This window comes from Piliocolobus tephrosceles, chromosome 6 (assembly GCF_002776525.5).
Source record: "Piliocolobus tephrosceles isolate RC106 chromosome 6, ASM277652v3, whole genome shotgun sequence".
NCBI classification, from domain to species: Eukaryota; Metazoa; Chordata; class Mammalia; order Primates; family Cercopithecidae; genus Piliocolobus; species Piliocolobus tephrosceles.
In genome coordinates, this window is record NC_045439.1 from 121,901,412 (window position 1) to 121,926,700 (window position 25,289).

Sequence of the window (25,289 nt, forward strand, 5' to 3'; positions counted from 1 at the left end):
TCCAGGAAGATCTGGCACTGTGCCAAGAATGAAAGATACTAATGGAACTATTTGGGCATATTTTGCAACTAAGAAGAAGAACAGTCCAATGGTGTGTTATAAGACAATGGATTAGTCAAATGTCCAAGACAACTGTTCACTGCTCAGGCTTGATTGTTCATCTCCCGAAAAATGGATCCTCTGTATTACCCCACTCATTATAATGAGATATTAATTAGGCAAAATGATTAAGAGTAGGTTTGGCTGTAACAGTAAAACCCAAAATAAGAATAGCTTAAACAAAATAGGAAATCATTTCTGTCTCACATAGAAGAATCTGCAAATAAAAGTCCAGGGATGGATGGCAGCCTTATGATCATTTGAAAGCCCAGTCTCCTGTCCTGTCTTGCTGTTCTACCATCCTTAGCTTGCCACCTCATGACCCAAGACGGCTCTCTGAGCTCCAGCCATTACATCAGCCTAACAGGAAGGAGGAAGGAAGAAACAGCACATCTCTTTCCTTGAAAGAAGCTTTCTGAAAGGTGCACCAATATGTCTGATTGTGTCTCAGTAGAATTTAGTCTCCTGGGCTCACCAAGCCAGGGAGAGAGGCTAGGAGCTATAGGGTTTATTCCAGGCAGCCATGTCCAGCTAGAAGTTGGGAGTTTTATAATAAAGAAGAAGGGGAGATTAGCTATCGGGGAAAACAACTAGAAGTTGTTTTTTGTTGTTGTTTTTTGAGACAGAGTCACGCTCTGTCGACCAGGCCGGAGTGCAGTGGCGCAATTTCAGCTCACTGCAACCTCCGCCTCCTGGGTTCAAGCAATTCTCATGCCTCAGCCTCATGAGTAGCTGGGATTACAGTTGTGCGCCACCAGGCCCAGCTAATTTTTTGTATTTTCAGTAAAGATGGGGTTTTGTCATGTTGTCCAGGCTGGTCTCAAACTCCTGGCCTCACGTGATCCAATTACAGGTGTGAGCTACCACATCTGGCCACAAAGTACTACCAACTTGGTGGCTTAAAGCAACTATTTATTACCCTGGCTTCTCTGCTCAGCGTTTCACAAGGTCAAAAGCAAAGTATAAGCAGGGTAGCCTTCCTTACTGGAGGGGAGGAATTCACTTCTAAACTCATTTAAAGTTCAGTTCCTTATGGTTGTAGGACTTAGGTCCTGGCCCCCTCCATTCTCAAGCCAACAATGGCAAGCCAAGTGCTTCTCACACTTTGAATCTCTCAGGCCTACCTTTCTACCATCTCTCTCTGACTTCAGTGGACAAAGTTCTCTAAGTTAAAGGACTCATGTGATTAGATTGGGCCCACCCAGATAAGCCAGGATAATCTCCCTATTTTAAGGTCCACAACCTGAATTGCATATTTAAAGTTTGTTTTGCCATGTAACATAACATATGCACAGGTTCCAGGGATTAAGGTATGGACATCTTCGGGACATCTGCATATCAGAGTCACTAAACTTAAAGATGGCATCATGTAGAGAAAAGACATCCAGCTACAATACCGCTGCATGGAAAACGTATGGGCTTGAAAATTTCCCGTGATATATGCAAGATAAATATCAGTTCAGATTTTAATCATTTTAGAAAGTGAACCAATCCCCAGGTCCCAACCAAAAATTCATTGATTAATAATCCAAAACTTGATCTACATTGAGATATATTTTTATTTTAGATATCTAAATTCAAAAATTGGCCTGAGCTGAGATAATGTCTCTCAGGTCTACAGCCCATTTTTATAGTGGATTTAAGCATAGATATCATAAACTTTATAATCCTTATAATGGTGTGTGTCCTTTATCAAAATGAAGCTTTTAGAGAAACTGATGTTAGTGATTCAATTGAAATATTTAGGAGGATTTGATTGTTTTAAATCAATGTTTAAATAATTTTACTTGTTAAATGTAGAGATTTTGATTTGCTGGTTATAGAAATTGTGTTCAAATATTTAGACCATTTTTCCTCCAGTAGGTTTGTGAATAGATTAAACAATAAATAAAGCACAGGTGATGGTGAGTGATCCTCTTCAGGTACCAAAAGCTCCTCAGACTTTAAGGATCCTAACAGCAGACTCCAACTGTTCACCTTCCCTATGTCCATGGCCTGGCAGCTGATTCCTACAGAGAAGTCCCACTGATGAAGGATTCAATGTGGATCTAAATCCATGGCCTCCAGCCACATCTGGTCCTCAATCCTGTAATCCTCAGTCCTCTGACTCTTTACTGGTTTCCTTTGCCCGCTGCCCCCTCATCTTCCCCAGAATCCACTGCCAGCTTCTGTTCACTCCTTAAGCCTTTTGCCCCACCGGTTCTGCTCCTATGGCCCATGGTCAGTGGCAGACAGCCTCACTTTCCACCTCACTGAGCACACAGAAACTCCAAGCAGGACCCTGCCCACCACCACACTTATAAACTCACCTTCCTCCCCATCACCACACTTATAAACTCACCTTCCTCCCCATCTCTGCTTCCTCCTGTCTGTCTTGATGGGAGACGAGTTCTTCCTCCTGTCAAGGCTGCTATCCTTATCCACCAGTCTTGGATCCAGTTTCCTGCAGACATCCTGCCATCTATCACTCTCCTTTCTACTCACTCCTTCCCTTCAGCAGCTTTAAAGTTTAAGAGCTCAAGTCTCTTAAATCTAAAAGAGAAGATAGGCATGGAGTAGTTGTAGATATAGATATAGCTATCCTCAGCTCTATCTTTTCCTGCAGGTAGTTAGCATCAGCTCATCTCCTCTTTAAAGCAAAACATCGTAGTACAAATGCCTACACTCTCCATTACACCTCGTAATCACCAGTGAACTATGGCCTCCACTGCTCCACCTGAACTGCCCTCAGCCATGGCTCATAACTTCCGTGTTACTGAAGCTGGTGAACACTTCCTAGTCCTCCTGTCACTCAGACTCTCCCTAACTTGACCCTGCTGACTATGCCCTCCTTCTAAAAGCACTCTCTGCCCTGACTTCCCTGACTGTGCGCTCCCTGGTTTTCCTCCACCTCTCTTCCTGTGCCCTGCGTCTCTTAAGTGTTGATTTTCGTCAAGGTTCTGCCCTAGCATTCTTTGGTCCTAAGACACTCTCAAAGGCACAAATGACCATCCATATGCTGACAATGTTGTCTCTATCCAGGATCGCCCTTTCTAAAACTCAGACTCATACATTGAATGTTCCACTTTCAAGTCTACATGCTGAAACCTGAAATTATAGTCTTTCCTCCCTAAATCCGTTCTCTTGCCCTTGTTTTCTGTATCTGTAAATGGAACTTCCCTGTTGCCCAAACCAAAAATGGCCATTATCCTTAATTCTTCCCTTTCCCATAACCCTCATATCTAGTCATTCACATCCATCGGTTCCATTCATTTCTTTCCATCTGCCCTGGCTCAAACTAACAATCTTTTAGCTAGATTTCTATGAAAGCCTCTTAACTGGTCCTGTGGTCTCTGGTTTTTCCCTTCAATTCTCCAGACTGCGGTTGCCTTAGTGATCTGTGTAAATGAACTTCACTGTCTAAGGCCCTTTGGGGGCTCCAGGTGGGCCTCAGAATGAAATCCATATTTCTTACCATGGTTTTCGGATCCCTCACAATTCATCTCCCAGAATCTCCACTACTTCATTTTTCACCATCTACAAGAATATACAGATCTAAGAAATAGTGCCACTTATTAGTTGAGGGGAAACGGCCCTCTTTGGAAAAAGAGAGTACAGCATTTCAGTCAAAACTTATCAGGACCAAGAGAATAGTTCTTGGACTCAACAGAGGTAAATCCGTTTTAGTTTATGAATCATCTTACTGAGGACCAAACTTTAATGGAGGCATCTTAGCGGACATTATGTAGTGCATTAATAACAGATGGAGAGACCATAAATTAAGCGAAAGGAGACTAATTCTAACAACAAAATGAATGTACTTGTGTCAGAGGCAGTAGTATAGTGGTTAAGATGGTGAGCACAGAGGTCGGGCACAGTGGCTCATGCCTGTAATCTCAGCACTTTGGGAGACCGAGGCAGGTGGATCACCTGAGGTCAGGAGTTCGAGACCAGCCTGGCCAACGTAGTGAAACCCCGTCTCTACTAAAAGTACAAAAATTAGCCGGGCATGGTGGCAGGCGCCTGTAATCCCAGCTACTCGGGAGGCTGAGGCATGAGAATCGCTTGAACCCGGGAGGCAGAGGTTGCAGTGAGCCGAGATCGCACCATTGCACTCCAGCCTGGGCAACATGAGCAAAACTCTGTTGCAAAAAAAAAAAAAAAAAAAAGAAAGAAAAAGATGGTCAGCACAGGGGTCAGTGCTCAAATCCAGCCTCTCATTGGCTGTACATGACTTTCAGTGAGTTACTTCAACTCCCCGCGCCTCATTTTCTTCATCTATAAAATGGAGATATTAATTGTACGCACCCCACAGGGTTGGAAAGCATTTAGAACGGTACCCAACGCAAAGCAAGTACTCAGTATATGTAAGTTACTGTTACCAGACGACCTAGTAAACAAGTTAAAACTTGGGCCTGCCCCAGGGATTCTTGGACAATCTTTTAAAAGCAGGTAGGATTTTTGATTTATTGTAGCCATTTACCTGTTACAAGGATTTTGTCTTCCAGGTGTGTTCACTTTCATTCATGAACACATGGACTTAGTAAATAGTTGCTAGGAAAACATGGTATAGCAAGTCTTAGGTGGTCCCAACCTCACCAGATAGTTTATGTAAGTTTTAACAAGGGCAGGAGATAGGGATATTCTTTATTTTTATTGTTTGCTTATGTCATGGGATTGTCTGGATACTGGCAACTTTGTAATTTCTCTGTTAGAGACTTAGGGAAGCCCTCCTGCCAGGGCCCAAATAAGAAGGAATAATTGTGATGGTGTAAACCAGAGAAGCACTGACTGGTTGCCTAGAGTGTCTATGGTTCTTTACTATGGACAAAACCGTTTAATTCACCCCTCCAAAAGTAGGAGGAATCTCAAACTTCTGTTCAGACCTGGTAGATTGTTGAACAGCAAAGAAGAAAAACTTCACTGTCAGAGGACTTAGAAGTCAGTGTGAGTAAAATCTGATTCTTGCTTAAAGTCATCTAGAATAAAAAATAATAGGATTTTGCCAAGCCACCTTTCCAGTCAGCCTTCCACTTTAGAGTGCTGACCCTTTCCATTGCTGACCTGTGCTGCAAGCCATTTATTACTTTTGGCGAAGGGGCTCAGGCAAGACCTCTCTGACTGTCATGTGGGCTGAAGACCCCAGGCCCCTGCACCATGGGCTCCTAAGCCACAGTGTTTCCCTTACCACCCTGAACTGTATTTGTTTGTTGGATTGTCTGTCTCCCTCACCTGACTGTAGGCTGCAAAGAGGCAGAGACCGTGTCACTCCTGTTACCTGTTAGTCATCCCACACCTAGGCAGAGCCTGGCATATAGTAGGTGTCCTATAGATACTGAATGAACAATGGTCTGCACATGAGCTGGGGAGTTCTCTGGAAGGATGGTTCCCACCCCCACCCATATGCCAGCCAGTGCTGAGCAGAACCCTGGGCAGGTGAGAAAGACAGCAAAAAGCAAAGGCCTAAAGTCACGAAGCTTGGCCTGGGTTAAGAAGGTCTCTGATCCTAAGGGGAGAGAACAGCAAGAGTTCCCAGGGCAGCAAGAAGAGTAATGTTAGCTACATGTGATGAATGCTCTTCCATCCCAAGCCATACTAGCCTCTTCAAACAGATTATTTCATGTAATCCTTGAACCATCTCACAAATTAGGAATTGTTAACCCTGCGTTTTACAGATGGGGAAACTGAGGCCCCAGGAAACAGCCTGCCATAGGTAGCAGATATAGACACAAACCTAGGTCTATAATTTTTCCAGTACAATGAAGCTGATTCAGCACTAACACCATTCTCTCATCATTCATTTATAAATTTTCTTTTCTTCTTTTCTTTTCTTTTTGAGACAGAGTCTTGCTGGAGTGCAGTGGTGTGATCTCGGCTCACTGCAACCTCTGCCTCCTGGGTTCAAGCAATTCTCCTGCCTCAGCCTCCCAAGTAGCTGGGATTACAGACGCCTGACACCACACCCAGCTGATTTTTGTATTTTTAGCAGAGACGGATTTCGCCACGTTGGCCAGGCTGGTCTTGAACTCCTGGCCTCAAGCGATCCACCCGCCTTGGCCTCCCAAAGTGCTGGGATAACAGGCATGAGCCACCGTGCCCTGCCTCTTCATTTGTTTTCATTCCCACCCTGCCCACTTCCAAGATATTAACTGCCAAGGGTACCAGCTTGGAAGGCCAAAGGTGGGACTCTCCTTCTATCCCTGCCATGAACCAGCTATGGGGCCTTAAGCATATCACACTCTGGGCCCTGGTCTCCTCATCTGTACAGTAGGAGCTTAGGGCAGATGATCTGGAAAAGGTACTATCCAGGTCTTCAAATCTGCAAGTCTATCTGGGAAAAATATAGCAGCCATACCCCATGACTGCCCCCACACTCCTCATTCCCACAATTGAGACTGAAGCTAAACAAAAAACTGGACATCAGCTCCAGTTTGATTCGTTTATTGACAAATCAAATGAAAAAAAAAATTCACTTAAAAGAAGGGTATGTGGTCACAAATGTAGCTAACAGGGGGAACGCATACAGCACCAGGGAGGGAGAGTGAGGCTGGACATACCATCACAGAGAGGAGGAAGAGAAACAATGGCACGGGGAGTGGAGGAAAGAGAGCACCTGCCAAAAATCCCACACCTTCCACTTCTCAGCTATCAGTCATTTTTCTGGACAGGGTTAACAGCTAGAAATGGTTTAAGGGCAACATCCAGGTAGTTTGTGTGGAAGATCAGGGAGATGAGGAGTTGCGGCAAATGTGGGTGTAGGATTTTGAAGCATTCTCCAGCTTGAACCTATTACCAGAACCCTTTTCATGGTGAACTGGGAGTCAGGAAGCTTAATCCTGGTCTCAGCTCAGCCATGAACTCGCTGTGTGACTTTGGGTGAATCACTTTCCCTCTGTGATCCTCTTTCCTCTGCTGTAAAACAATCAAGTCGGCAAGTTCTGTACTGGCTCTAGCACTCTGCAACGCCAAGCCTTCTGGCAACCTGGGCTAGACCAGGAGACTGGCTCAGCTTCCAGAGAAATGAAACTACTCAGAAAGCCAGCCAGAGTGACGTGGTACTGGCCTTCACCTGGAGCCCACTTCCTTGGCAGTGGCAGCAATTCAGAGGGTGAGTGTACGCGTACACACCTGCGAGGAACTCACTGTCACTGCAAGGGTGCTCTCTGCAAAGAATGGCTGTGAGGGAGCCTGGGTTTTGCTCTACACAGAAGGCAGGTCCACATGACTGGGGGGTGATACAGATGAAGCAATCACACAATCTGTAGGGTCTGGGATGCAGGGTACAGTGGAGGTGGAAGGAGCAGAGGGCTGTGGGCTTTGGGATGGGGTTGGGAGAGGTTGGGAGGTAGAGCCACGCCAGCACGTCGCCGTGTGCCACTCTCGTCGCAGACGCCCTCCTCGCTTAAAACAGAGGCCGGGGCCCCTGGGTCTAACAGAAGCAGCTCTTCAGGTAGAGTTGCCACACTTGGCATCAATATCCTTGATTCCTGTGGGGTCAACACCATCAAAGCAGGGGTCAGGAATTGTCTCCATTGGCTGGAGTCAAATGAGGTAGGCCAACCCATTTCCCTCTTGCCCTTCCCGTGCTGACAAGCCGGTGGCTCGTGGCTGGCCATTCTCCCACTCCATGACACTGTCCTTGAGGCCTGGGAGGATGGCCAGCCCTGCCCTAACAGCTGAGTAGGCCACACCTGGCTTAAGAAAGCTGACTGTGAGGCTAGGAGGCAGCGGCCTCCCCACAGCCTGCCCAGGTTTATGTCAGCTGTGACAGCTCTAAGGGTGAAGGGTCCCCAAAAGAACAGGTTGGAGGGAGGAGCCCTCATTTGGGGTTTCTGTATGGGAAAGGGCTGTGGTTCCAATTCTGAGGCCCACAGCCACAGTTTCATGGCCAAGATAGTAAGATTCTGGGGTGAGTGTGCATGCACACCACCACACACCGACATGTGAAGGGGAAAGAGGATACTTGGGGAAAAGACACGGAGCCTGGTATATCCTAGAGGAGCACTCTACTTCCCAGTGTAAAACTGCCAGGGACTCATATCTGACAGCCTTTGGCAAATTCTCCAAGTACCCCAAACTAGGGATGTTTCCATGGGGATGCTGGTCCCTAGTTCAAGGCAATTCAGCGAAGCTTTATGAAGCAACTTCTCTACAAAAGGCACAACTGAGGGCTCCCAGTGGACTGAGAGAACTGCTGGGACAGGGGGAGGCCTAGCAGCAGAAACCCAGGGCCCTGGGGCAGGGGGCACCCCCACTGTTCCCGCTCACTGCTCCAAGACCTTGAAGGACAGGGGGGTGCCACTCTTGGCAAAGGCCTTCATCAGACTGCTGGGATAGATGCACCCCAGCTTCTCTGGGGTTGGGAAGCCCCATATCCTATAGAGTGACAGGCTCAGACGGTCCCCAATATAGAAGGGACCCACCCATTTGGCACTGCTGCCATTCCTGGGGAGGGACAGCAAAAGCACCTGGTCACCCACATTCCACTCCTTCTCCTGGCTCTCCCGCTTGAAACGCCTGTTCTCGGCCTTTTCACTTGCCTTGTCAGCCACCCTCCAATGGAGCTCCAGCAGCTCCCCTACCAGCTGTAGCAGGAAGACGTCCATCTTGAGCCCTTCAATGTTTGCAGAGCTCATCTCCCACCACAGGGGCTCTGTGAGCCTTGACTCACCCCCAGTCAGGACCTTGAATGGTGTGGCGTCAGTGGAGGAGGCCCTAAAGGCCAGGTGCAGCAAGGGCAGGGAGGCCGCCCACTTCTTCCCATGCAGGAAGATGAACTCCTTGAGGGCCCTCTTGAATTCCCAGTAGGCCCCTGAGCTCGTCAGGCAGGGGAACTGGAGGTCCCTACTCAGGGAGGCCACTTGGGCTCCCAGGGCCAGCCCACAGCTCACAAGGACGTGCCGGGCAAATTGGGGCCCCTGGGCTGCCTCCAGCCTCACAGGAACACCCCACCTTGCAAACACATGCTGAAGCAGCACCTGGGCCACAGCCGTGTGTGTGTAGGGCTTCAGGGGGAATGCCTCCACCCACCTGGTGTTCGGGTCCGCCACAATAAGCACATGCTTATGGCCTTCCTCACTTATGGTGACCGGGCCCACCACCTCGATCTGCAAGTTCGACCAGGGGGCGGTCGACCTGAGTGGCCATGGAGACTCAATAACCTTCAACTCGCTGCCTATGAGATTTCGAGGGATGCAGAACAAGCAGCTCCTGCAGTAATCTCTCACATGCTCCTGCATCCCGGGCCACCACCCTAGCAAACGCAACTTCTTGTAGGTCTCTTCGGGCCTCTGGTGGGCCCCCAAGGGAATGTCATGCACAGAGAAAATCAGATCCCTCCGGAGTTGCGTCGGGACTACCCAGACCCTGGGCTTCTTATCTCCCTTGAACATAAGCAGGCCACTCTCCTTGTCGAGGCTGAGTGAGTTAAAGGCAGAACTAAACGGTGAGGAGCCGGACAGTTTCTGCCCAGCCTGCAGCCTGGCAATGATATCGGCCAGGGTGCTGTCGCTCAGCTGTAATGCCAGCAAATTGGGCCTCTTGCCCATGGCATGGGGAGTCACTGTAGGGGCTGGCACATCCTTTGGCAAACTCCACCACTGCCCACCCCCCTGGGCACCCTGCTTGGCCAGGGTGTCCACTGTCACAGCAAACAGAGAGCCCCGGTAGGAGGTTCGGTAGATAAACGGAAGGGATGAGAGGCCAGAGGTGAGGGATATAATGTAGGAGAGCAGGCTTGGGTGAGGGAGTGGAGCCCCATCGGAGGACAGGAAGCCCCGAGCCCTCCAGAGGGGCAGGAGCTCCCACAGAAGGCTGAAGATCCAGTTGCAGTGAGTGAGGAAAACTACTGGGAGTGGGGACTGGCCAAAGCGCTCCAGGCCACAGGCCACGGCTGCCAGGTGGGCATAGGTTGGTGTGTAAGGGGAGCAGGAGAAGGAAAGGGAGACAGGGGGACTGGTGGGCGATAGAACATAGAGACCAAAGCCAGCACACCACTCATCCTCACGGTAGAAGCAGTAGCCCGACATGTGGATGCAGACAAACGTGGACAGGTCAGAGAAAGGCGGCAGAACCTGGAAGAAGCGAGGCATGGAAGCCGCAGGGGTCAGCAGGCGATTCTCCCCCAGCAGGCCCTGGAGGAGGGCCAATTCCAGGGCCCTCTTGCCTTTGTCCTGAACCAAGAGGGACCATCGGATCAACCAAGCTTTAGAAACCCTGCGGCCCTCCCGCACCTCAGGGTCCACAGTGGTCCGGGAAGCATAGGAAAGGTCCAAGACCACAGGGGTGTCTCCGATGCAGCGGGAAAAATGCTTGAGGGCCCAGGCCACGGCATAGGGGCTGTCTCCCCCTGACTGGGGGCCCTGGCTCTCCTCGTCAGGGAGGAGGGGTTTTGAGGTATAGGCTATGGGGTGCTTCCTCCCTGAGTGCTCCTGATGGAGGATGGCCGTCAGGGCCACATGGCTAACGGTCACCTCCAGGCGGAAGGGAAGCTGGGAGTTGGGGGCCGTCAGGCAGAGGGCAGACACCAGGGCTCGCTTCAGGGCCAGGAAGGCCTCCTCATGCTCCTGGTCCCACTGCCAGTCAGGCTTCTGCTTGAGGAGGCCGTGCAGGGGGCCCACAAGGGCTTCATAGTCAGGGATGGCATCCCTGTGGGAGTCCATGAAGCCCATGAAGAAGGAGAGTGCGGTGAAGTTGCTGGGGATGGTGAGCTGGGCCAGGTGGGCAAGAACCTGCTGGCAGGGAGCCTTTCCATCCCAGGGGATGCCCAGGTAGGGAGAAGCTGCCCCCGGCAGGAGGTCAATGTCCAGGGCCCCATCAGGGGGATCATGAAGGCTGAGGCACCGCAGGATCTCCTCTGAAAGGGATGGGCACTCCACCCTGAACACTGATGCCAGCGAAGAGTCAAGGTCGTCCTCCTCAGCCGCCTTCTGCGTGCCCTGCCCCTGTCTCTGCTCCTCATCCTGCCTCTCCTCCTTCTCTTCCCTGACTTCTTCCAGATTCGGCGGACTCTCCAGGGGCCCAGAGTCAGCGTCATCACTCAGCTCAGTGACACTGGCTGAGCTGGGAGGAAGGGTCTTCCACACCTTCAGGAAGTTGCCAATGTCAGTGTCCAACCTACACCAAAACAGATGGAAGAGGGAGGGCAGCCCCATTCTGAGCAATCCTCCAAAGGGAAAGCACCTCTGTGGAAACCCCATTCCAAAGTGTCCTGAGGCTGGGCCAAGTACCAACAACTTGCATGGCATAGGCACAATTGGGCCCCTGCCTATAAACACTTCCTCTACCTCCTGCATGGGCCAGACCCCCAATATTAGAAGTTCATCTGTGCCTTAAAGGCTCATCCAATCAACACTTCCCTGACCAAGTAACATTTAAACTAGCTGTAAGCCAACGGTTTGATAAGAGACGACTGGTGGCTTCCAGCCTAACCCAGGATGAGCAATCCTGGAAAAGGTGGGGGAGTGGAGGGGTCACCAAAGCAAAGGAGAGCCTGACAAGGGACTTGTGAGGACACAGCAGACAAACCTCATCCACATCACTTTTTCCAAACTGGCAAGGTGAGACTGGGGGATCTGGCCCCAGGAAGCAGTGCTCTGCCCAGAAGATTCTGACCAAGGGCCCCTGCCGGGCCTAGGGAACTGGCAGGTGGGCAGCCGAGGATCCAAGTTACTGCAAACCAGTTCTGCTGGCATCAGCAACGTGACCTTGGAAAAGTCACTTGAGTCACAGATTCCTCATCTATAAAATGAGGACAGTGGTCATTTGTGTATAACTCAAGTTGTGTGGATTGAATGAGATAATAAACATAGAAAAAATCCTACTTGGTGAATATTCTAGACACAGCTTCCCTTGGATACAAAGAATAAGAGCAAGGCTATTCACTGCAGCCTTGGACCCAACAGCATATAATGGAAATGGCCAAATGGCCCTCAACAAGAAAACAGAAAAATCTACTGGGTACTCATGTAATGGAATACTATATGACCATTAAACAGAGCTACATGAATTAGCATAGGATACATCTGAAAAAACTAATAAATCATTGAGTACAAATGCCAGTTTGGAAAGATACATATAGTATTAAAGGATGTATATAGAATGTTAAAACTACATTCTACATATGTGCTTTCATGTCTGTATTAAAACCTACTGTAAGTGGTTTATGAACACATAAACATGGCACAAGTATAAAGACATGAAAAAGTCCGATCACTCCAATCATTATTACACACTAGATGTTGGCCGACACTAAGGGGAAGTTTCTGATCAGCCCCAGGAGGGCCTGGGAGGCTGGGGAGGCCTGACCCATTACCTGTTTGGCTTCTTCAGAAATTCATCCAAGGTGGGGCCATCACGGCCCAGGGGGTCATCAGGCACCATGAAGAGATTCCCCGCAAAGGTGAAAGGCAGCAAGCTGGGCCCAGGAGGAGAAGAGGCACAGTCACTGTGAGCCCTTGACCCACCCACACCCTGTTGTCACCTGGCTTCCCCACGGGGCTGAGACCCACATCCTGGCAGGTGCTGGTGGGCACTACTCCAAGGCCTCTCTTCCTGCCCTAACCTCTCCCATGCCAGGGGCTGCCTGACATCCAAGGGGAAGGAATGGCTCAAGTCTCTGGGGAGCCATCTTACCGATCTTTGACCATCAGTTTCTTGGAATTATTCATCAGGATGTGAATCTGCTCATTGGTAACAATGATGCCATCTGTCTCCTCTGCCAGCTTTACCATGAACCTGCAGGGAGAGGGGGAGTCACTAATGATCCAGTAACTAGCCCTTTTACTTACTGGGTCATCTGGGAAAATGAACTTGCAGCTTCATATTGAGGTGTGTCAGACAAAGGCACTGCCCTTCCTACTCAGAAATCCAGGACCCCCCAGCCCATCCCCTCCTCTATGCGGCCATGTGAGATCACTGATAGGGATCGAGGTCATCCAAGGGTGACCTTGGATGCACACACTCCCAGCTGTATATACAAACACACATAGGCACATACGTACACATGCACAGACACAGAAACTCACATTCATCCACATTCACACATGTATTTTTACTTCTTCCATTTTTGCATCTGTAAAACAGAGACTCCTGTCTCTACTAAAAATACAAAAAATTAGCTGGGCGTGGTGGCGGGCGCCTGTAGTCCCAGCTACTCGGGAGGCTGAGGCAGGAGAATGGTATGAACTCGGGAGGTGGAGCTTGCAGTGAGAGGAGATTGTGCCATTGCACTCCAGCCTGGGCGACAGAGCGAGACTCCGTCTCAAAGAAAAAAAAAGGCAAAATACCCACCACATGCTGCTGTGAGGATTAAAATGAATGAGATAATGCTTTTAAGTGTCTAGGTAAGTGCCCGCCACACAGCACACACACACATATTCCATTATAATGCTTCACCAATGCACAATATTCATATACATGCCAAGACATACATACATATATACGCTAACACATATAAGCACACATACCTGAATAAACAAATCCACTTTTCCAAGGATCACCTCTCCTCTAAAGAGGGCTGTGACCAGTAAAGAAAGCAAAGGCTACCTACTTCTCAGTATTCCCTGAAACTTTCCATTCCTGCTCCCCAGAGCATGCTATTCCACAAGTGCCCAGCAGAGGGACTGTCTGCACAAAAGGCATCTTCCCTCAAACCTACGCCTGAACTTAGAGGTACTTAAAGACTAGGGAGGGGACTAGCTCTACAAGGAGGGATGCGCCAGGCTCTCTGCCCAGCCCTTCCCAGGCCTGGTTGGGTGCCATGTCTTGGGAAAAGTGTGGAGAAACGGAACTTCTCCCTGCCTGGCATGAGAGTTGACTATGTGAAACCAAGATCTCTGTCTGCCCAGCATCAACTCCAACCCAGGACCAGTGACTATGCCAGGGCCTTCCCTGCCCTAAGAGAGGTGGGGTCACAGGCTTCCCCTGAATACAGTGGTCCTACAGCCATGCCGAAGAGTGGGCGCTTAGGATTGACAAGCAGGCAAGCATTCGGGGTTTATGCATTCAGGCTCTCCTTTTTCAGAGCCCTGCCCAGGGCTCCATCCACATCAGCCATGCATAGACCTCCACCAGTGCCAGGGCTCCGAGGGAGGAAAAGACTAAAGCAGTCTGGAGACATGGGCCTCAACCGAAATGGGCACCCAAAACCCTGGGGAACCTCTGATGTTCACAGGTCATGGGGGAAGAATGGCTGTTAGCTAAGGCAGACGGACTCCAGAGTCCCAAAGTCAGGAACAACTCCGGGCTTGGGGAGAACCAACCTCCAGCCCTTTCCTCACTGTGACCATCCCTCTGCCAACAGAGGCCCATGCTCCACCCCACCCTCTGCACGACCTGCACCCCCAACATATTTGCCTCCACTTCCCCAGAGAAGACAGGCCGGACTCCACCTGACACACCAGCCAGGCCCAACTCCCTGAGCCCAGGAGGGCAGGCCTGGGGACCGGCACACCTATAATCGTAGGTGGTGATCTTCTTGCCATTCTCCAGCTGGGAGGGCGTGATTGAAAGCATCTTGAGCGAGTGTAGCTTCGTCAGAAAGTGGCTTTCTGGGGGCAAAAGGCAGAAGACAGAAATGGTCAAGGGAGGGCTAAGTGGAAATGGTCACTCTGGAGTGGTGGAGGGTGGGGGCAGCAAGGCAGAGAGAAGAAAGCCTAGTGACACTGCAGAAGTTGGGCAGGCAGGGGACAGCTCACCTCTCACCCTCCGGTTCTTCTTCAGCTGCCAGGTGGGTACAAACACAGTGACCTCTCGGTGTCCCCGGTTCCAAAAAAACTGCACTGCCATGGCAATGCCTCGGCAGGAGAAGAAGTGCTGGAGGCCGTGCCTGTGGGGTCGTGGGACAAGGAAACACCCTGCCTCACCAATCCTCCCTCAGAGCCAGCCCTGGGGCAGCAAGCAGGCAACGCCAGCACCAAGGCCACTAATGATGCCCTCTCCCCTTCCCTCCCTACTCAGACATTCTCTGAGCACCTACTGGGTGCGGGGCACTGCCAGAAGCTCTGTGTGTGTGTGCACGCATGTGTGTGTGTGCATGTGTGTGTGTGCATGTACTTGTGTGCAAGCATGTGTGTAGGGACATTGAGGGCAAGAGGAAGAAGGCAGCCCCTCCACTCAGAGACCTCAGTTGACAGCTTAAAGCAAACGAAAATTCCCTGGCCACCGACTGTGTGCTGGGAGTGTGCTCTGCACAGATAACTACTCTATCATGTGGCAAATTAAGTGGCATGCACGTGTTTATGCTAACACCTCTACAGCAGTAAGTGCTGTGCAGGAAGGGCAATCGCTAAGGGCCAGCACGGTCAGGAAAAGCTTCACACCAGAGATCTATGCTGGGCCTTGAAGTTTGGGCTAAAAGTTTAAAAGCTGGCCCGGGAAGGGCATAGACGTTGGCAGTGGACACATCTGAGCCGAAAGGCCAGCTGGACCCCTTGCTGGCTCAGGGACCTTGGGCAGGATTTCCCACCTCTGAGCCTGTTTCAGCATCTATCAGAGAGGGAAACCAGAAACCTGCCCTTGAGAGCTGCGGTGAGGATTCCACGCACGCTGCCTGGTATGCAGGAGACATTCAACATGGACCACTTCCCTCCCATTTCTTCCCCATGTCACCCATCAGAAGGATGGGAAGGGATGCCCACATTCTGTCCCCCCGGGATGTCCTGCCCCAGCTCCACAGCATCCCCAGCCCACCCCATGCCCGTGACTACTCACACCATGGCCACGCTGCTGCCATCAATGACCACTCGCCGCAACCCTTGGTTTCCAGGTTCCCCTGACAGGTTCAGCTCGAAGGGTGTATTCAGGGCCTCGTGGTACCTCTGGAAGCTGGTCACTGTGTTGTTCGCTTGCAGGTGGCGAGGCGGCTGCCTTGGGGCCCCCTCCCAAGCCCCCAGGAGCCCCTCCATCTGAAACTGGTGCTTACTGCTGAGGGCCAAGGTGCCGCTGGGCTGGGGACCCTGCCTTCCAGCCTGCCCCTGGCCCTTCGGTAAGGAGGCACTAGCCCTTGATGTAGGTTGGACCTCACTCAGAAGTTTGGCTACATCCAAGGTTGGCCCTGCATCCATGGGCACCTTCTGAGCTGCAGGCGTTTTGGAAGCTCTGGAAACTTTGGGGGTCACAGGTACTTTGGGAGCTGCAGGTGCTTTGGAAGCTGCAGGTGCTTTGGAAACTGTAGCTGCAGGCCCGGCTTGAGCTTTGGGTGTTTTGGGACCTGCAGGTGATGTTTTCGCTACAGGCATCTTCTGAGCCTGGGGAGTTTTTGGAGTTGTGTGTTCCACTTGAGCTGCCAATACTGGTTGATTCACAACTGTTTTTTGAGCTGTGGCCATCATTTGAGCTGCTGGCTTTGTAGGAGCCGAAGGCACTTTGGGAGCTGCAGGCTCTGTGTGCACTGCCGGCATCATTTGGGATGTAGGCACTTTGGGAGCTGCAGGTGGCACTTGAGTTCTGGGGGGATTTTCAGCTTTGGGCACTGCTGCAGCCATGGGCACTTTGAGAGTTTCAGGCACTGTTTGAGCTCCAGGTACTGACTGATCTGTCAGTCCCCCTTGAGCCATGGGCTTCCCTTGCCATGTTGGCAGCACTGGAGCGGGTCCCTCTTCCAGTCCCTTACAATCCAACTGCATACTCCCTTGATCTCTCGACTCACCTCCAGCCTGTAGTTGGGGTGTAGAGGTCAAGGGTGGCCCTATCTGTGGAAGATCCGAGCTGACTTTGTCTTTTACCTCTGAACTCCCAGGGACCACCAATAAACTCGTAACTTTTGGGGGAATCTCTGGCCTTGGGCAATTCTGCAGGGCTGCTTCTCCTCCCAGGCCCCCATCTGGTCTACCAGCTGGGCTTTCTGCACTGGGCAAAGGAGCCAGCTCCTTCTGCTTCCACTCCAGATTTAAGGGCAAAGGATTCTGCCCTGGCAGCTTCAACTGAATGGGGCCCAGAGGCCTCTGCCAGAAGGGGAAATTGAAGCATGCCTGGGACAGGAGCCAGGCCAGATGGAGAGAATGCAGCTCATTGATCCTCCAGAAGGTTGCAGCAATAGCCCCCGGCCACAATGGCCCAAAGGCTGGCCCCGGGGTCCAGGCCTTCCAGGATGGGCACACACCCAGGGCTGATACTGGAGGTTGGAAGAGGAGTTTATCTTCTATCCTCTGGACCTGCTTTTGCTTCAACAAGGCTTGTGTGTGGTTCGTGGAGTCCTGGCTGCTGGTGGCTTGCACTGGCCCTTCCTCTTGAGCACTGTCCATACCACCTTGGCTGTTGGAACCGACCCTGGAGGAAGCCCAAGTTCATTGAAAAGGTGGAAGGCCAGTTTGGTCCCAAACTACTACTATTTCCTTGGGGTAGGGGAGCAGGGGTAGGATCAGAGAAGCCAGGCTCATTCTCCAGAACTTACCGTACCAGCTGGTTTGCTGCCTCCTGCGGTGTACTCTGGGCTGGGATCAGGGACCCAGTGGCTCCCAGGCTAGATAATCTCTTTGAATTTTCTGGGACCCTGTTCTGGAGGGTCCCCATGTCCACAAAGGGTCCAGGACTCTCTCCCACAGACACCAGGGCTGGGGCTTCCTTCTGCTGCTGGGGAGGGCAGATTAGAACCTCCGGATCAGAGTGGGAGTCAGAGATGCCGAAGCGGCTGAGCCACTCGATGATGTCTTCCTTGCCTGCAGCATCCCGCACCAGGCTCAGCAGCAGCTCCTGGACTGCTGGGGGCAGCTGCAGTAGGTCCCCTGCATGCTGGTCACCACGGATCCAAACCAGGGCCCCAAAGGCCCGGGTCACCTCAGCCTCCCAGATCCCCCGGGGTGTCAGCAGAGGGGCAGGGCCCCAGCGCAGTCGCCCCACCAGCTCCTCCAGCCAGTTCTGTGTCATGATGAAAGACTCAGTCAGCCCGCCCACCATCAGGGAGCCAGGGGGGCCAGGCACCAGGTAGGCCAGGGTGCTCCAGCAGAGGCAGTCCAGGAAGAGGCCTTGGGCCCCAAGGAAAGCACAGTGCAGGATCGGTGGGTAGCGAACCTCCTTCCACAGCTCCGGGTTGCACAGGCCCTTCAGGTATTCCTGGGCACAGTGGGGAGAACACAGTGAAGTCAGCCCGTTAGGGGCCTGTTCTAGGATCTGCCCTCGCCACCCAAAAGGCCAGTCCCTCACTAACCATGTGGCCCCACCACTACCACGCCCCATCCATCATGAGCCAAATGACTCCACCATGGCCAGCCACTCTTTCCCTGGTCCTGCACCCTCACACACCCATTTCTTTCCAGGGAACACCAACAGAACAGGGAAGCCTGAGAGGGAGGAGGGAAAGAACCCAGTTTGCAGCTCCAAGTCAACCTCAGCTGATTAGGTTAATTGTGGGGCATTTATCACCTTCTCAGCATCACAGTCTCTTCACCGAGAAAAAGGAAGATTGAACTGGATGCTCCTGAGGTCTAGTCCCAGTCTGGCATTCCTGAATAGTGTGACAGCTGGGGGGAAAGTGGCTGCACACTTCTGAGCACCCTCCATAAGCTAGGAACTGATGCAATGTGGGGCAAGTTATTAATCACACAACACGCCTGTCCCCATGCCTGCGGTTCCTCATCTGTAAAATGGGAACAGTAATAGTTCCTGCCTCATTGGGCCACTGTGAAGCTTCAGTGAATTAATATGCAGAAAGTACTGAGGATGATACCTGGCACAGCCTGTTCCCATTTTGCAGGCTAAGAAGAACTATGCAGCTTGTCCAAGGGCACATAGCTAGAGGCTCTGATACCAGAGTTTTTTCTACCTCCTTTGGCTGACCACAGTGACTACAGGGTAATCATGTGAGACTCGAGCTTCATCCCCCTCCAGAATGCCTCTAGCACAACCTGTACCCCTAATCATAGTAACTGTGTTGCCCAGAGGGGACAGAGGAAGAGATAAGCCACTGGGCCAGTGTCCAGGGGAACCCCTGCACCCGCACATACATGCAATAGCTAACCAGAAGGAAGACCTCTGGCTTTCTGGGCAGACCAAGTCCTAGAGTTCAGAGAGCTCACAGGGCACACACTCGCCATCTTTAGCAGTGGCTGGGGTGGGCGAGGTTGGGGTTCCTCCACTCTGGCTGAGTTCCATCAGTGTGGTCCCATGAGCTCTCTCTCCGATCAGCCACCCCATGTGGACTTCATATGCCCCCATGCCCCTCCACATCTCCTTTCTTTGACAGTCATCCCTCTCACCCCTCTTCCTGCTTTCCCCTGGCAGTCCCATACTCCATTTTGGATCTCCAACAGCCATCCTGAAGACCACCCAGGTGCCTCTCCTCAGTCCCCGGGCCATCCTTCCCTGCTCGGGCCTACGTGTCCCTCTTCTAGCTGGCCAAGGCCACAGACCTGCAACGTCTTCCTCAGAGCCTGAAATACATGTCTAATCCCTTTTCAGTCAGTCCAAAACCAGCTCAAAACCTGATGGACATCCCAAGCCAACCCCTCCTATCCCAACCTCATCTGGTCCCACTGCCTAGCAAGGTTAAAACTGAGCAGGTGTGGGCCGTCTCAGACCTAACAAATATTCCCCACCCCATGCACCCCCATTTCAATGACCTGAAAACAACATGAAACATGCAGAGATGTGCTGGGGAAGAAGATTATGGGAGGCTTCTTTCTCTTTCTGCAGAGAGCTTAGAATAGTTATGGTTCCATCAACTGTTCAATATTTTATTTTATTTTATTTTATTTTATTTTATTTTATTTTATTTTATTTTATTTTATTTTTTGAGACAGATTCTCACTCTGTCACCCAGGCTGGAGTACAGTGGCACGATCTTGGCTCACTGCAGCCTCTGCCTCCCAGGTTCAAGCAATCCTCCTGCCTCAGCCTCCCGAGTAGCTGGGACTACAGACGTGCACCACCACACCCTGCTAATTTTTGTATTTTTAGTAGAGATGGGGTTTCGCCATGTTGGTCAGGCTGGTCTCCAACTCCTGGCCTCATGTGATCCACCCTCCTCGGCCTCCTAAAGTGCTGGGATTACAAGTGTGAGCCACTGTGCCGGGCCCGATATTTTAAAATTAAGAAATATATAGGAACTGTGATAATTTTTAAAATAATAAATCTGAACTGATATTTAGTGAGAGCTTATTATGTGTCAGGCACTTTGCACACATTATCTTATTTATTCCTCTCTCTGCCCTTTAAGGAAACACTATTATCCCCATTTTAGATGAGCAAGGAAGGCCATATGTCCAAGATCACACAGTTAGTAGGCTGGGATACTCAGGCACTCTAGCTCCAGAGTCGGGGCTCTTCACCATGATGCCGTCTATACTGTAGAGGGAGAGAAGATAAGGAAACAACAGGCATTTACAGCCTGAAAATACCTGAACAGCTTTCCTGCCTAAAGCCAACCCAGACCTTCTTCCTCCAAGAGGAGAAAAAGTAGAGAAGAAGAGGCAGGAACAGCTAACAACTAGGTAGAAAGATGATACGGCTGAATAGAAAAGGGCACAGAAAAAGTGCACTGTATTTGTAAGAATATATTGTCCAATACCGGCAGGTCGTTAGTCAACTTGTAAGTTAAATAAAAGCATTTATATGACCTATTTTAATACTATTCTATACTTGTCAAGGTGCTTTATTACTTAACACCTAACTTAGGGTTCTTCTTTCTCATAAGTCAGTTATCATTCACTGTCTACTTTCCAGAACCACCCCAATTTACACTGCAGGATACTCAAAAGACTCAGAAAACAACAAGAAGAAACTCTGGAATTGGAAGTGAAGGGGAACATGAAAAACCAGGTTCTTTGAGGAGCAGTTAGACCTGGGAGCCCAACCACTCCCAGCACACACACACACACACACATTCACACACACTGACATTCTCACACACACACATTCACACACACTGACATTCTCTCCCACACACACACACACACACACACACACACACACACGCATAGGCTTGGCAAGTACCTTCCCGCACACTGGAGGGCTGTTCTCCAGGGAGTACAAAACAAGGTCTTAGGAGTAGAGGTTGATCAGCATAATCAAAGGTGTGAGCACCACACAAAAAACATGGAGGGACTGAGGACGGCCAAAGAATGATGTATACAATGCAAGCTAAATGCAGAGAAACTCATTCTGCCCACTCAGAGATTCGCTTGGCAGCCAGACCCTGACCCTCCAGGCCAGAGAAGAGAGGCGTACATTCTGGAAAACCTGGCCAGCCCAAGAGCAAAGACTTAAAGATCACAAAACGGGGGTCCCTAACCGACAGCACCTGCAAATCTCTGTACAATCAAGTTCAAAATCAACAAGCCTTGCCCACAGCCTCCACTCCCAATCAGCTTTTTGTCCTTCACTCTTTATCATGCAAGGATTATCAGGCTTATGAGAAAAACTTCTAAGGTGAAACACAGGGACCAAACCATACAGGGGAAAAAAAAAAAAGCAACCTGAAAGAAGAGAAACTAGGTGGGGAGAAGAAAACTTCAAAAAGCTTACTGTCATTTCTCTCCTCAGAGAGATAACAGAGAATATGGTACACACTAAACAAGAATAGAATACATAAGTTTCACATTTTATTTAAAAAGCATAGGATACTGCTTTTTAACAGACAGAATACAAGTGACTTCTAGACGTTAAAAATTTGATGGCAGAAATGAAAGACCCAAGAAAAGGCTTCAAAGATAAAAATAAGGAAATCTTCAGAAAGCAGAACAAGAAGTTGATAAAGAGGAGAAAACATAAGAAAAGTAGAGGACTTCCAGAAAGAGAGGACAGAGACAGCACAGGAGAGAAAATCATCCACTAAATATTTCCCCCACATTTCCCGGATCTGAGGAACATGAGTGTCCAGATAGAAGGCCCCCTAAGTACAACAAGAGTGCCTGACAATGGAGGAAACCAGACCCACACAAAGGGGCCTCACTGGGAGACTGCAGAACACCGGGGAAAACTGACAACTTCCAGAGAGAAAAAAACATCTCACGCAAATGACCAGGGACCAGAATAGCTTCAGGCTCCTCCAAATGGAGCAAAACCCTCACATTTCTGAAGGAAAATAATTTTCCTTTTATAATTCGATATCAGCCAAGCTATCAATCAAGTATCCTTTGGCTATGCAACGTAGACATGCAACCTCAGCATTTTTCCTCCTGTAAAACCTTTCCCAGGAAGCCACTGGAGAGCAGTTTTCCAGCAAACCAAATAGGAAAGAAGCAAAGACCATCTCCAGGATGACGGTGAAGAGAAATCTCAGAATTTATTCATCCATTTGATAAATCATTCTTCACTACATGCCAGGCACTGTTTTAGGGTGACAATGGTCATTACACAGGACAACTAGTTCAGATTGGAGGGTATGACTCAAGAAACAGGCATGTTGAAAGCAGGCATGTTGAAAGCAGGCATCTGCATACACTTTGCTGCTGCACCATTTTTTAACTTGAGGCTACAGATGGATGTGTTCCATCAACCCAAGAAACAAAAGTTTCAAGGTCCAGGACATGAGTATTTAGCAAAGAAAAAAGGCAAAGGATGCCAAGAACGACAGCTGTGTCAGCCTGGAAAGCAACTGACCAGACAGGAGAGATGGCGCCAAGAAAAAATTTAGAACCAAAAGAACACCTTGAACTGATAGACTGACCTTGTAGAAAACTGTACTGAGAGGCTACTGGAAGTGGTAAGAATTAACAATAGGTACAAAGAAAGGCAAATTGAAAAACAAGGAGTACTTAACCTCAATGACCTCAGTGAAACCAAAAAGTAAGAAGGAAAACAAAATCATAGTACACTTCAGTGCTTCAATGTGAACGGTATGTGCACAGGCATAATGAGGCAATGCTAAATGTAGATTTAGCAGATAATTGAAACAGAACTATCTTGAGAAAAGGGATTGGCAGGGAAAGGGAGCTAAATCCTCACATACAATAATGGGACCAAAAAAAGATAACACCAAAAATTGATTAATTAAAAGACAACAGTGTCTACATATTCTTTTAGAACTGTGGAGATGCATAAATGCCAGAGCAAATACTGTCAATGGGGATGGTTGTTGAAGGAGGAATTGGGAGGGCCAGGGCAGGGAACCACTGTGTGCTCTTCTAAGCCTTTTGGTAATAATTGGACTTTCCAAATGTGTATTACTTTGATAAAAGAAAATTTAAGTTTAAAGAAAAAGAAGCATTCAGTGCCCAAACACAAGTAGGTGTCCTGGTAAATGTTTAACAATCAGCTGGGGGTGGGGGGTAACCTTGATTTGTCACATTTGCCAATTTTTGTGGCATAAATACTCCCACCATGGCTGTAAATACTCCTCCACTCGCTTGCACAATTCCTGAAATTTTAACAGTGGGTGCATAGGAGCCAACTGCAGGCACTGACCACAACCAACTCTCAGGGTACTTCTCACAGTTAGTGTGCAGCAAAGATAGTTCAACTTCCACCTGACAGCCAAGCCAGATGTCAGCAGGCCACACCCTGTCCCAGAGCTCCAGAACCCAGTCTCCAGAAGGTACTCTTGACCACTACCACTGCCTTTAGGCTCCCTCCCCATCACCTCCCGCGGTGGTCACCTCTCTTCTCTGCCGCCCACCCCATCCTCACCTCATTGCCAAAGGGCAGAAGGGCGGAGAAGGGCTTGTCCTGGGCCTCTTCTGATCATTACTAAAACCCGCCTCCCCACTCACTGATTTCACCTCAGAGAGTCCTCCCCAGTGTTTGTTTTGCTGCCTGGGAATGTGTTTCACAGTAATGTCTTCAATGTTTTTTAATCCCACCAAACAAAACAATTTAAAGCACTCAAGTTTTACAGAGATTTTCCTGAGAAACCAACCACGTAGAAACACACTCAGGCCCTTCTCCAGATGAGCCTGTATCCTCGATCCCTCCTCCCCTTAGACCCCAGCAAGCCACCCTCACCGTCAGCCCTCCCAGCATCCTGCAACCTGTGGTCTCCCAGAGTCCTCTCTGCCTGTTGGCCTATGTTCAGTAGGCCATTAGCAAAGTGCATAATTCTGAGTCCCTACAGCTGAGATTGGGGCCAGCCACACCACCTCCCTATGAGAACCACAAGAGATCCTTACACTTGGGAAATGTTCATGTGTCAGATCGCTGGACCTTAGATAGCATTTAATCCAAGACTTCCACTTTACAAACAGGGAAATCGAGACTCAGAGAGGGAAAAGGACTTGCTCAAAGTTATGCAGCTAGTTAAAAACAATAGTAGCTAACATCTATACTCTATAGCTCTCCACATTTTATGAAAGTACTGTAACATGCATGATTTCCGCAGACTGTCACAACCTCTTCATGAACCAGGTATTATTATAGTCTGTTCCACAGATAAGGGAAATGGCTCAAGAGAGGATAAATTATTTGATCTGGTCACCCAGTTAACAGGTAGCAAACCCCAGTCTCATACTCTCCTCACCATACCCTTCCTATGTTGGTTGTAACTTGGTGGCAGCATATCAAACCCAGATCCCCTAACCCCTGAGACAAAACTTTATCCCCCCCACCTTCCCTTCGTCCTCCTCCAAATTGCCGACAAAGTTTCCTTTCTGCTCATTGTGTACAATACGTCAGGGAGCTACCCAGAATCCCCACATGCTGGGTTCCCACTTTTCAACAATGCCTTTCCCAAAGGGAAGACAAAAGGAAGTGGAAGAACAGGGCTAGGAATCAAGGGAACCACTGACTCCATTAGCAGGGCCTAGAGTGGGAGCCTGAGGTGTGAGATCTGTGGCCTGAAGAACCCTGAAGCAGCAGAGGGAGACGGAGCAGGTAGGCCTGGAGAAGCCAATCCAGGATTTGAGCAAGGAGGGGGTTGTGGGGCACCTCCGAAAGTGTGAGTCCTGGCCTAGAACAGTGTTTCATGCCTGTAATCCCAGCACTTTGGGAGGCCAAGATGGGTGGATCACCTGAAGTCAAGAGTTCAAGACCAGCCTGGCCAACATGGTGAAATCTCATCACTACTAAAATATAAAAGTTAGCTGGGGATGGTGGCAGGTGCCTGTAATCCCAGCTACTCGGGAGGCTGAGGCAGGAGAATCACTTGAACACGAGAGGTGGAGGTAGAGGATGCAGTGAGCCAAAACCACACCATTGCACTCCAGCCTGGGCAATAGAGTGAAACTCTATCTGAAAGAAAGAAAGGAAAGAAAGGAAAGAAAGAAAAGAAGGAAGGAAGGAAGGAAGGAAGGAAGGAAGGAAGGAAGGAAGGAAGGAAGGAAGGAAGGAAGGAAAAGAAAGAA

At 49.8% G+C, this 25,289-nt stretch overlaps 1 protein-coding gene across 1 annotated transcript in view; it reads right to left on the minus strand.

The window, feature by feature from the left end:
- Positions 1-6,503: 6,503 nt before the first annotated feature.
- The window catches only part of NYNRIN (NYN domain and retroviral integrase containing), a 21,093-nt gene continuing 2,307 nt past the window's right edge, over positions 6,504-25,289 (minus strand). The window contains exons 3-9 of the mRNA XM_023227466.1: positions 17,471-18,129; positions 15,790-17,346; positions 14,775-14,905; positions 14,531-14,627; positions 12,712-12,813; positions 12,392-12,493; positions 6,504-11,193 (exon numbers count right to left, since the gene is read on the minus strand). Of these exons, the coding sequence (XP_023083234.1) occupies positions 8,343-11,193; positions 12,392-12,493; positions 12,712-12,813; positions 14,531-14,627; positions 14,775-14,905; positions 15,790-17,346; positions 17,471-18,129 (5,499 nt within the window). The 3' untranslated portion in view covers positions 6,504-8,342. The remainder of the gene's footprint in view (positions 11,194-12,391; positions 12,494-12,711; positions 12,814-14,530; positions 14,628-14,774; positions 14,906-15,789; positions 17,347-17,470; positions 18,130-25,289) is intronic.